An 11,093-nucleotide genomic window follows, 5' to 3' on the forward strand; every position below is an offset into this window, starting at 1 on the left:
CCCATCTGTGTGGTTTAAGATTTTGTAAAGCAAGAATGTATTTGCAGCTGCAAACAATATAATTACATAAAGTATTCATCATGGCAAGTGACGACACACATCGGCAAAGGTTAACCTGATGATTCGCCTTTTCCTGTGACACTACGCGGGGTCCGACACGAGAGGAGGGCATCCGGTGGATTTACCTCCCTCCCGTGAGCAAGTTTCCTGCCTCGTTCACACATCCGCATGCGAGTCTTAGGTGTGCTTCATCAGACAGGTGGCCTCCTGCGGGGACATGCTACAGCGCGAGCCTACACGAATCGAGCTGCGTGCAGAGGACAAGGAAGAGGTGCGCAGCCATGATCGGAACCGAGGTCCACGCCGTACGTCATCTTGTGTGACGGCTACACGAGCAAACACTTCATCCTCTGATTGCAGTACCTCGCGGTGAGGAGAGAGCAGCAGGAAGCACGTCTGTCCGCCCTAGCAGAGCAAACGGGGAAACAGCCACTGACGCCCCTTTTCGTGGTGAGCGATCGGGCCGGGCCTACCATACCGAGTAAGGGTCTGCTTCTGGTGAAGATGTAACGTCGCGACATTCACCATTGTAACAACTCACCATTACCCCTCTGCAGGGGAGGAAGCCGTCAACAGCCGCGCGTCTCGGCCTGGCAAAGTGATGGAGGTGGGTCCTTGATGCCGGTGGGGGGCACAGTCAGCTGCCCATGCTGTTGAGTCAATGCACTGGTGGAATTTAGGCCATGACGCACCCGCTGCCGCTCAGTGCGATCAGCGCCTATCCATCCTGATGCAGGTCGAGATCAAGCTGCGGCTGAAGGACGAGGAGGCGCATGCCCGGCTGGCGGCCGCTCTCAAGGCATCCTACCGCACCACCCACGAGCAGGAAAACTACTTCTTTGACGGCAGCAGCGCCGAGCTGAGCAGTGCCCGCGTGATCCTGCGACTGCGTTTCTACAACTTTGACAAGAAGGCCCTGCTGACAGTGAAAGTGGGCAGGGAGGTGGGGGGGAGGATGTCTCGATACTTGCACGCCCTTTCTCTGGGGGTTTGGTGCACCCCTCTTGTAGCATTCGGCTGATCAAAGGACTTGAGGTGTGTGGAGTTTTGAAGAGACTGCCATGTACCCCTCTGCAGGGAAAGCAAGTGCTTGTGGATGGAGTGGGGCGCTGCCCCGAAACAGAGGTGGAGGTGCCTCCTGACCAGGCCCGCGGGTACCTGAGCGATCCCAACAGGCTCCTGGAAGCAGGGCTGCCCCTCGTGGACGGCCTGAAGCAGTGAGTTGGCGAGGCTTTGGCCTGCGGAGACCCCACGCAGGTTGCAGGATGCCTGTGGGAGTGTCGCTGTTACCATGGGTGCAGGCATTGCCCAGGGGTGGGCACCCTGGGTTGCCTCTATGAACCCTTCTCACCCCGCTTGCGTGTGCAGGCAGTATGGACTCAAGGGGCTGAAAGGCCTGGGCGGCTTCCGCAACGTGCGCCAGGAGTTTGACTGGGAAGGCTTGGTGCTGGAGCTGGATCAGACCCGCTTCGATCACGGGACCGTGTACGAGCTGGAGGCTGAGACGGTGAGCACGAGACACTGGGGTTTGATTGCGCGCTTGGCATCCTGCAGATGCACGTTGCGGCGAGCATAATGAGGAGCCGAACCAGCTGAGACTCAGCATTACGACACTCCTCACATCCTTCATGTGCAGCCCAAGCCAGAGGAGGTCAAGCCCAAGCTTGAGGCACTGCTGACAAAGCACGGCGTCGCCTATGCAGACTCTGCCTCCTCCAAGTTTGCCAACTTCATACAGAAGTCGCTGCGCTAGGGTGGGCAAGCTCAGCATCCCTGGTGCTGACAAGGGAAGGACCATTGGCTGTCCATGCTGCCTTGAGTTCCAATGCAGCGGCCCCCACCTGTGCTCTGCTCCCTGCTGCACTACCCCCTGCGGGCCTTGAGAAACATGACCACAATGACTTTTGGCATAATTATGTTGTGCAACACCAGATGGGGTGGTGCCCAAGGGTAGTACATGCCCAGTCTTGAAAATTCTAGTTCCCGCCGCCTGCCTCCCCCGGGTCGGTGTACGACAGCTTGGCCGCCCTCTCCAGGCGCTCCTTCAGCGACCGAACGGCGGCGGCAGCAGGGCCCTCCTCGCCCTCCTCCTCCTCTGCCACCTTCCAGCTTGGCCGGGCCTGCGCGCCCGCCCCCGCCGCCCCTGGCTGCAGCGCCATGCCCGCCGCGCCCGCCTCGCCTGTCCACCGCTTGCCCAGCTCGGCCGCCGCGGCCGCCGCGGCGCGCTGGAACTCCAGCTCGTCCCCCTCCTGCTCCGCCAACTGCTGGGCCGCCTGGAGCTGCTCCTTGAGCGTCTCGTACCTGGGTATACGTGTTGAGTGCGTTTGTCAGGGAAGCAGCCGGTTAGATGCAGCAGCAAGAGCACCACAGCAGGGAGGCATGGACAGGCGGGAAGCTATTCACTTCCAGCAGGCAACCCCATGGCCTCTGCACATACTTGCTCATGAGCTCCTGGCGCCTCGACGTAAACTGGCTGGGGAAGAGGCCCGGAAAATATCTCTGCGCAGGGTGGTTGGACACCTTGTGAAGGTTTGACCATAGGATGCTGGATGGAATCCAGATTGCCAGTACCCATGCTGCCTGACCCACGAAGAACACCCTGCACATCTTGATATCACCAATTCACCCTGCTCTCCCGAATCACACCTGGATGAAGCCAAAGATGAGCACATGGCCGACAGGCGTCAGGGGCAGGATGAGGATGATGGTGAAGGGGATGAATGTCAGCACGTCTCTGAAAGTTCGCCGCAGCGCCTGCACCTCTCTTGGCTTGAGCGTCCCGCCTGCGGGTTGTGAAGGAGGGTGAGTACGCGACTCTGCCTTGCATGCGATCAGGAGTAATGCTTGCTGGGAAACCCAGAGGTGCACAATGGGAGTCTGCCACCAGCACTTTCCAAATGGGCAGTACATCAAAACGTGTCTTGAACCAAAGCCTGCCCTAGCTCAGCGCGCCCACCTGCCGCGGCCCTGCCAATCAGTTTGAAGGCAGACACGGTGTCTGACCCAAGCAGACGCAGACCCCGTGCTCCAAAGTCGACACCATCGAGCAGCTTCCCGATACCTTCCTTGACCTGTAAGTAGGACAAGTAGGTTGTGGTGTTGACCCTCATGACATCTATGAACATGTATTGACTGTCCATTTGCGGGTCTACCCTGGCCAAGAGTGACCCCTGCCAAACTCTTTGAGTACCCAAGAGTCCGCTCCACCAAGTTGGCATACCTGGAACTGCAACCTCGCCATGTTGAAGAGGCCGCCTCCAAACACCTACTCGACAAAGAATGATGCGGCACCGTGAGTGAAGGATCAGGCGGTCTCACGCGCAATACCTGGGCAAAGGATCATTCTCTGCATGCAGGACTCCACTCCCTGGACTATGAATAGCTAGAAACAGCACCCTGGCACCCGATGTTCCGCCCTTTCCACCTGGGTGTCCCCGAGCCCCATGGAGGTTCGCAGGTCGATGATGTCATCTGCCAGCCGCGCCAGCTCAGCGGCCTCGATGTACACCAGCTCGTCCTCCTCCAGCGCGGCAGCCAGAGGCGCGAGCTCCTCATCCAGAACCTTGAACTCTGGAGTCGAGAAGGGGGAACTTGGGGGGTGCGTGAGCAATGAGGAAGGCAGATTGCTGATATACCAAAGGCTAATATGGATAGACAGCAAAGATGCAAGCAGCAGGGGCCCACGACTCATGTGCATGACGAAGGCCAGGCATCGTACACACGCCCCTCCCCTTCCTGCAGCCACCCAGTCCCCTCTCAGTTCGCCCCAGAGGCTCCAGCGCGCTGCATCCTCCTGCGGAACCCCTCCCCCCCCTCCAACCCCCTTCCCTTCCCCAACCCCAGTGCCTCGCCTGCGATGAGCAGCGCAACCTCGTCGCTGGAGCCCAGGCGGTTGGGCGTGGCCGCCCGCTCCCTGGCCGCACCGCCTCCGCCGGCATACCCGTCCACGATGTCCAGGGCCTCATCCTCCAGTGCGCAGTGGATGGCCTCCATCTCCGCCTGCAGCGCCAGGATGGCCAGGCGGGAGGACAGCACGCCCACGCGCTCGTCCGCTGCGCGCAGCTCGGCGGCGGCGCGCAGGCGGCCCGAGGGTCCCGCGCGGCGCAGCCGAGCCTCGCGCGCCTTGCTCGCCTCCTGCAGCTGGCGCTCCAGCGACTCGATGCGTCCTGTCAGCGCCGCGGTGCGCGCGGCGCGCTCCTCCTCGCTGAACTGCGGCGGCGGCAGGGGGAGCGAAGCTGGTGCGGGCGGGCGCGCGCCGCGCCGCGCGGCCCCGCCGCCGCCGCCCGCCGCCGCGCCGCCGTTCAGGCGACCCCACACGCCCTGCGCCCAGCGCGCGCCCGTCTTGACGCCGTCCACCAGGCCGCGCGGCGTGGAGACCTTCCTCACCGCCGGCTGCAGCCGGCGCTGCACGAACTCCCCCGCGGCCTGCTCCGCGTTGCCCAGGCGCCGCGCCAGCGTGGTGGCGTCGCCCGCGCCCTCGGGGTCGGCGTCGGTGGAGGCCAGCGTGGACAGCGCGCGGTACCGCGCGTTGCGCCGCTCCACCGCCGCCTGCGCGGCGGACAGGCTGGGGAAGGGCAGCGCGCGCAGGTCGCGGCGCAGGCGCTCCTTTAGCGCGCCGCGCGCGGCGCGCACCGCCTCCGTCACGCGCTCCTGCGCCGCAGCGGCCTCAGCGGCGCCGCCCGGCTCCAGCACCGCGCCGAACGTGGGCTCCAGCGCGATCACCGCTTTGAGCTCCGCACCCAGCTGCTCCGCGGTCAGCGACATCTCGGCCACACGGGCCACGGCGGCGCGCACGCGCGCCGCCTCCTCCGCCGCCGCGGCGTCGCCCTGCGCGCCGGCGTCGGCGTCGGCGGGCCGCGCCGCCGCCGGCTCGTACACGGGCCGCGTGTCGGCCAGCAGCACGTCGGCGCGCAGGAGGTTGCGGTACAGCTTGCGCACCGCCACAAGCACCTCCAGGCGGTGCGCGCGGGCGGAGGGCGCGCGCTCGGCCTCCAGGCCGGGGGCGCCGGGGCGGCCCCGGGACCGGGCGGTGGGGTCTGCGGTCTCCGGGCGCACGATGGACACCAGGCGCTTCAGCCAGGGGGCGTTCTGCTCTGTCCAGTCGGCCTGGGACCGGGGTTGGAGGCGCCTGCGGGCATGGAGGGTGTGGAAGGCCTCAGGCAGGGCCCCCTTCATGCAGCAGGCCAATGCAGCAGGCAGGCCTTGCCCCCTCCTCCAGAGACGTCCCGCGTCCACAGGGCGCACCTAGAAGACCTCCGACGGTAGGCATGGCTTTTTGATGCGGCAGTGAAGGGTCTCGCTATGGACTGCTGGCGGAGCAGGGGTGAGGGACGGGCAACGGTGGTCCCCGAATGGACACGGGAACCACCCGGGATTGCTGGGCGCATGGCTCCCTGTGCAGAAACAGTGGGACACAGATACTCAATTCATTTCATTCAAACATATAAAAGAAATGCCGGCGGCAGCGGTGAACGCCGATTGGCTTTCAGGGGCTGGCAGAGTGTATAGATAAGTGATCGAGGTCCAAACACGGTTCCGGAGGATGTAGAAGTTCGACGATGATGGTCCCACCGCAACAACCAATGATCTGAGCACTCTCGCTGGATAGAATGTTTTATTGTTGAACGGATGCTGGTATTTCCTGATCTTCATAGTCGTGGTGGTGGCGGTGATTCATTCAGAGACTTGCCCTCTTTACTTCGAGCAGTCTGTGTCACTGCACCCCGGTAAAGCTACTATGACCACACCGGCGAGGAAGCGGTTGATGCGCGATTTTAAACGTGAGGTTTACTTACAGGGATGTTATAGCCTTCTCCTTCTTTGACACGGGACCTCTGCGCCTCTCAATACCGAGTGCACCCGTTCTCCATGCAGGTCTTCAGCAGGACCCGCCGGAGGGAGTGAACGCCTCGCCTAGGTCAGACAACATCATGAACTGGCGAGCAGTCATCTTTGGACCGGAGGGAACGGTCTGGGATGGAGGTGAGGGCCAAACCTGGAGAGTGGGTGCTGCTTCCAGACCCCTCCCGGGTGGGGCCTCAATTTTAGCCTCCACCGTGTCATCCCAGGTGTCTTCCTCCTGACATTAGCGTTCTCAGAGGACTATCCCAACAAGGCCCCCATCGTGAAGTTCAAGACGCCAATGTATCACCCGAACAGTGAGTGGCATCGAGGCAAGCAGTGTATGCCATCGTCTTGCGGACGCGCTAGCAGCATCATATCACAAATCCTTTCTCCTGTTTTGCTCATGCAGTATATGCTGATGGGAGCATCTGTTTGGACATCTTACAGAACCAGTGGAGTCCCATTTACGATGTCTCGGCCATCTTGACCTCCATTCAGGTGAGTGGACCCGATTGACTTGTACTTTCTTGTATTGATGCTGGTCGCAGCATTACTTTACAAACTTTTCGCTCCTTAGAGATCAGCAGCAACTTGAATCTTCCGCCCCCCGCTTTCCCCGCCCTGCAGTCACTGCTGTCAGACCCCAATCCAAACTCGCCCGCCAACTCTGAAGCTGCCAAACTTTATGTGGAGGATAGGTGAGAATTCTATTGTCAGTGTGTATGGCATGAGTCCTTTCCCCCCTTCTGATATTGCACCTGCCAAGAACAAGATACTCAGGGATGCCACGGCACTCACCTGCACAGGAAGGAGTATAACCGAAGGGTGACAACTGTAGTTGAGGACAGCTGGCGAGACGATGGTCGCGAATTGAGTATGGTGGAGGATTAGCCCTGTACTTCCCAAAGTAATTTGTTGAACCGTAGGATGTAGTTGTGTATGAATTTTTAGATTTCCAACCAGCGCCACCGATGGTGGTGAACACGGATTATGAGCACATCCTTGCTACCTGTGAATTCGTGGCCCCCAATCCGTTCGAGCGCCCGAGCCATCGTGGGAGGGGGCCAACAGACGAGGAGGATTGCTCATGCTTCTACTCCGCACATTGCTGGATCTTGCCATCCAATAATTCTGTACCAAGATATCAGAGTCCTACCGGACCTTCCTGCACCAAACCTTAGCTGTGGGGGACAAGCCCGTCCGTGCCTGGCCCATAGTCACCCAGTACCCCGCCTTTCGCACTTCCAGCTTGGGAACAGGGACTCATCACACGCCTTGATGGCATCCGACACGCTTCCCACCTCGGAGGCGGAGTTGGCAGAGTATGGGAGCAACCTTTTCTACTATCTGAGCATGCACCTGGTGGCCTCCGCACGGGGGAGGAATACGATCGTGCCCGAGGCGGTCTCCGAGATTTGGTCCCTGATGAAGACGCTGCCCGCCCCTGCACCAGAAGCCTGGCACAAGGTCATCAAGGGGACTCCGGGTACAAAACCCAGGATGACCGCGAAGGCCAAGACCGAGGCCGAGGCGAGCGACCTGCCCCGCAAGATACGGCGACCAAAGATGGTCTGGACCGAGGAGCAGAGTGCTGAACTCGTCAAGCTGATTGAGGACAAGGAGTACCGCATCGAGAAGCTTGGTGCGTGGGCTGTTGAATAAGGAGAGGAGGGGAAGGGGTGGTTGCAAGCACATGCCATGGAGGTGAAAGCTTCCCACAGTCTGCTGCTTGCACATGATCCTGCCGGGTCCTCTTGCCATCAACCAGCATCAGCATCGACCGACGTCACCTATGGCACCACTGTTCCTCCCGCCACGCAGGCGAGAAGTATGCCAACCATGGGCTCAACCCAAACTATGCAGCCATTGCCCGCCTCTTTGATGCGTCTGGTGGGTCACAAGTCAAGGCACACTACGCAGCCCTCTCTGGAGACAAAGCCCCAGGTGCTTCTGGACCCGTCTCAACCACACCAGGTACCACCCTGATACCGGGAGAACATGATTTATTATGTGTGGAACGGTGGTGAATGACCCTGGTGCGAGTTGCATCAGCTGCAGCGTAGGTGCGTGTCCATTACTCTTCTGCAGCCTGTGTGAGACCCTCTCACACGCAGAGAGTGTCTCTAGGCCCCTCCTCGTGCCTTCATTCTACCTCTTCGCAGGTCCTGCGTCTGGTCCTCGGGCAAAGAAGGCCAAGGTCCAAGCGGACACTGCAGAGGCTCAGACCCCAGGTCCAGCTGCTCCCGCCGACACCCCTGCTCCAGACTCGGCGCCCCCAACGACCCCAGGGGGTGCCTGGACAGCCGCCCAGGACCTGGAGCTGCAGCGCCTCGTGCGCGAGGAGGGGTACCGCAAGGAGGTGAGGCCTGGTGAGGCCTGGCAGGGTGGTGAGGTTCCCGCCCCGAAGCCAGGGCCATGGCAAGTGCAAACTCTGATACGCTGCCCACACTCAAGTCAGACTGATGCCAGCAGCCACTCGCGACCCACCTCCACCTGTCCATTTCCACAGGTGCTGGGCAAGAAGCACCTGAAGTGGTCCCGCATCGCCGAGCACTTTGGTCACAGCAAGAAATCTTCGCGGAAGCGCTTTACCGCCCTGACCGGCGAGCCAGCGCCCGAGTGACCTCGGTACCCACCCATGATGCATTCCTGTCTGATGACCGACTCTTTGACTGCAACAGACCCACAGGCCCAGGATGCAAGGATGGGCAGAGAAGGACTCGATTCGGTCCCAGGCAATGCGTCCTTTCCACTGTACCGCACCTTCGAATAACCACACTGCATTCGTGCATGGCGTGGGATCCCAGCCCAGACTGCAACTACAATTCTCGCGTATTGCAAATCACACAACGATGTATGTGCCTAGCGGTGTGAGGCACGCAGCCGGGATGCGAGCGGGCCCGACCATCTTTTGGAGCAGCCCTGGGAGTGTGTCGTCGTAGGACTCGTGGCTTTCATGGCTCGGAGAGCCACCACCCGGTGGCACCACATCCCCATCCTGGTTCTGCTGTATCTCTGCGTAGACTCGTGCGCCGCGGGAGGGCCTCTGGTGAGTCGTACACTCCTCCAGGCCGGTGCCACGGTCCCGGGAATTCCGGACACGAAAGCCCTGATACTCAACACCACGGCTGGCAACGGGACGGAGAAGCACAAGGACACCATTGCACATGTGAGGACGGCCGATAGGCGCTGATATTCGGCTGGAGCTCGTGGGTTGGGACTGTCATTGGGGTTCCTCCTCAATCTAGGGATGGAGATGCCCACGGCCATCTTTTCCGAGCCCCTCCCTGCAGATCCTGGATGAGGCTCTGCGGGAGGAGTTCAAGCACGAGGAGGAGAAGAGCGCAGAGCAGGGCAGCGAATACAATAAAACCGCGCAGGCCGGCGACGTGAGGATGGATTGGGCTGGTGTTGCGGGATGGGTTGAGGGAAGGCGATGGACGCACTGAATGAACGAGGAGCCTTCCCACTTGTAAATTCTCCGTCCCTCACACTTGATCACGCCATATGATATGCCATTCACTGGTCCTGCCGCCCTGCACCCAGGCACCACCGCACCACCTCCACCCTGCAGGCCACCGAACAGACGGTGATCATCATCTCCTCCAAGAAGGACCACCAGTCGCACGCCAACGCGACCGCAGAGGAGACAGGCGCCCAGGGCAATGCCACCGCCGCTGACGCCAGCAAGGCCGGCGCCGGCGTCAGCGCCGACGAGGCGGCGCCGATGGCCGCGGCGGCCAAGGCCCGGGAGGCGGCCGCCGCCGCGGCCACCGGGGGCGAGGGCGACGTCGACCGCATCATCGACAGCAAAGACAACGAGTATGTCCTCTCCAAGGCCGGGGAGGAGGGCGGCATGGGCATCACCCTCGACCCGCGTCTGGTCAAGGACCTGACCGTGCTCATCGCCGCTTGCGCGCTGATGGGCATGGCCATGGAGGCGGTGGGGCAGCCCACCATCAACGGCTACTTCATCGCAGGGTCGGTGGTGGGGCCGGGGGCCCTCAACTGGGTCAGCGAGCCTGTGCAGGTGCGGGGTTGCTGGCTGGCTGGGTGGAAGGGGGTGGTTTGGAGAGTGGAGGTCGGGGGCGCTGCTCGGGTGAAGAGGCAGGAGCTCGTGCTGCATGGGATATGCATGACCCTGTGAGCTGGCGGAGAGGTCGGCGTCCCAGCGCTGCCTCCTGTGCGACGTTCCTCCTTCGTTCAGCCCCAATTTGTGGGCCCTTCCCCCCGCCCCCTGCTACTGCTCGCAGTCGCCCAAGCCCCCCCCCTCTCCTTCACACCCATGATCGCTTCCCCCCTCCAAATCCTCTGTATCCAGGTCCAGTCCCTGGCCCAGCTGGGGGTCCAGCTCCTGCTCTTCAGCCTGGGCCTGGAGTTCTCGCTGGCCAAGCTGCGCGCTGTGCGCGACGTGGCGCTGCTGGGCGGCGCGCTGCAGGTGGCCCTCCTCTCCGGCCTGTCGGCCGGCGTGGCTGCGGCCATCGGCACCTCCCCCTCCCTGGGCGCCTTTGTCGGTGCGCTGGCGGGCATGAGCAGCACCAGCATCGTGGTCAAGTGCCTGTCGGACCGGCGCTGCCAGCACAGCGCCAGCGGGCAGATCGTGGTGGGCACCCTGGTCATCCAGGACTGCATGGTCGGCCTGCTCTTCGCGCTCATGCCGCTCCTGGTCCTGGCCGCGCGCGCGGCGGGCGCCGACGCGGGCGCCGCGGCGCGCGCCGGGGGCGCGGGCGCCGACGCCCCCGCTGCCGTCGGCCTGGCGGCCATCGCGGGCGTGCTCTGGCGCGTGGGCCTGAAGCTGGGCGGCGCGGTGGCGGTGGCCGCCGCGCTGTCACGCCTGGTGCTGCCCCGCGCGGCGGGCTGGGTCGCACGCCACGCCAGCGCCGAGATCCAGGCGCTGGCGGGCGTGGGCGCGTGCTGCTGCGCCGCGCTGGTCACCACCCGCCTCGGCATCTCTGCCGAGCTGGGCGCATTCATGGCTGGGGCCACGCTGGCCGCCGCGGGGGTGGGCGCGGCCATCCACGCCCGCCTGGACGCCATCACCCACTTCTTCCTCGCCCTCTTCATCTCCTCCACGGGCATGGTGCTGGCGCCCCCCTTCCTCCTCCACCACCTCCCCGTCCTGGCCGCTGGTGCCGCGCTCGTTGTCCTCGTCAAGGGCCTCGTCGTGAGTGGTTTATGAAGAAGGGGAA

At 62.7% G+C, this 11,093-nt stretch overlaps 4 protein-coding genes across 4 annotated transcripts in view; 3 read left to right on the forward strand and 1 right to left on the reverse strand.

The window, feature by feature from the left end:
* Nucleotides 1-790: 790 nt before the first annotated feature.
* F751_6564 (hypothetical protein) lies at nt 791-1,813 on the forward strand (the record flags this gene model as incomplete). The annotated part of the gene is made up of 4 exons (XM_011403792.1): nt 791-991; nt 1,138-1,277; nt 1,429-1,567; nt 1,697-1,813. 4 exons carry the CDS (start codon nt 791-793, stop codon nt 1,811-1,813), a joined length of 597 nt encoding a protein of 198 aa, XP_011402094.1.
* Nucleotides 1,814-2,036: 223 nt separating this feature from the next.
* On the reverse strand, nt 2,037-4,824 carry F751_6565 (LETM1 and EF-hand domain-containing protein anon-60Da, mitochondrial; the record flags this gene model as incomplete). The annotated part of the gene is made up of 8 exons (XM_011403793.1): nt 2,037-2,162; nt 2,464-2,559; nt 2,707-2,843; nt 3,017-3,131; nt 3,281-3,325; nt 3,485-3,650; nt 3,899-4,269; nt 4,378-4,824. 8 exons carry the CDS (start codon nt 4,822-4,824, stop codon nt 2,037-2,039), a joined length of 1,503 nt encoding a protein of 500 aa, XP_011402095.1.
* Nucleotides 4,825-5,797: 973 nt separating this feature from the next.
* F751_6566 (Ubiquitin-conjugating enzyme E2 1) lies at nt 5,798-8,527 on the forward strand (the record flags this gene model as incomplete). Its single annotated transcript, XM_011403794.1, has 9 exons — nt 5,798-5,840; nt 5,935-6,042; nt 6,129-6,218; nt 6,314-6,402; nt 6,532-6,602; nt 7,164-7,546; nt 7,726-7,794; nt 8,067-8,263; nt 8,414-8,527. 9 exons carry the CDS (start codon nt 5,798-5,800, stop codon nt 8,525-8,527), a joined length of 1,164 nt encoding a protein of 387 aa, XP_011402096.1.
* A 333-nt stretch (nt 8,528-8,860) lies between these two features.
* The window catches only part of F751_6567 (K(+) efflux antiporter 5), a gene marked incomplete at both ends in the record, with an annotated part of 4,137 nt that continues 1,904 nt past the window's right edge, over nt 8,861-11,093 (forward strand). Inside the window, 5 exons of the mRNA XM_011403795.1 lie at nt 8,861-9,073; nt 9,198-9,293; nt 9,728-9,934; nt 10,226-10,537; nt 10,700-11,068. Coding sequence (XP_011402097.1) covers nt 8,861-9,073; nt 9,198-9,293; nt 9,728-9,934; nt 10,226-10,537; nt 10,700-11,068 — 1,197 coding nt within the window. The remainder of the gene's footprint in view (nt 9,074-9,197; nt 9,294-9,727; nt 9,935-10,225; nt 10,538-10,699; nt 11,069-11,093) is intronic.

This window comes from Auxenochlorella protothecoides (assembly GCF_000733215.1).
Source record: "Auxenochlorella protothecoides strain 0710 unplaced genomic scaffold scaffold90, whole genome shotgun sequence".
Lineage (NCBI taxonomy): Eukaryota > Viridiplantae > Chlorophyta > Trebouxiophyceae > Chlorellales > Chlorellaceae > Auxenochlorella > Auxenochlorella protothecoides.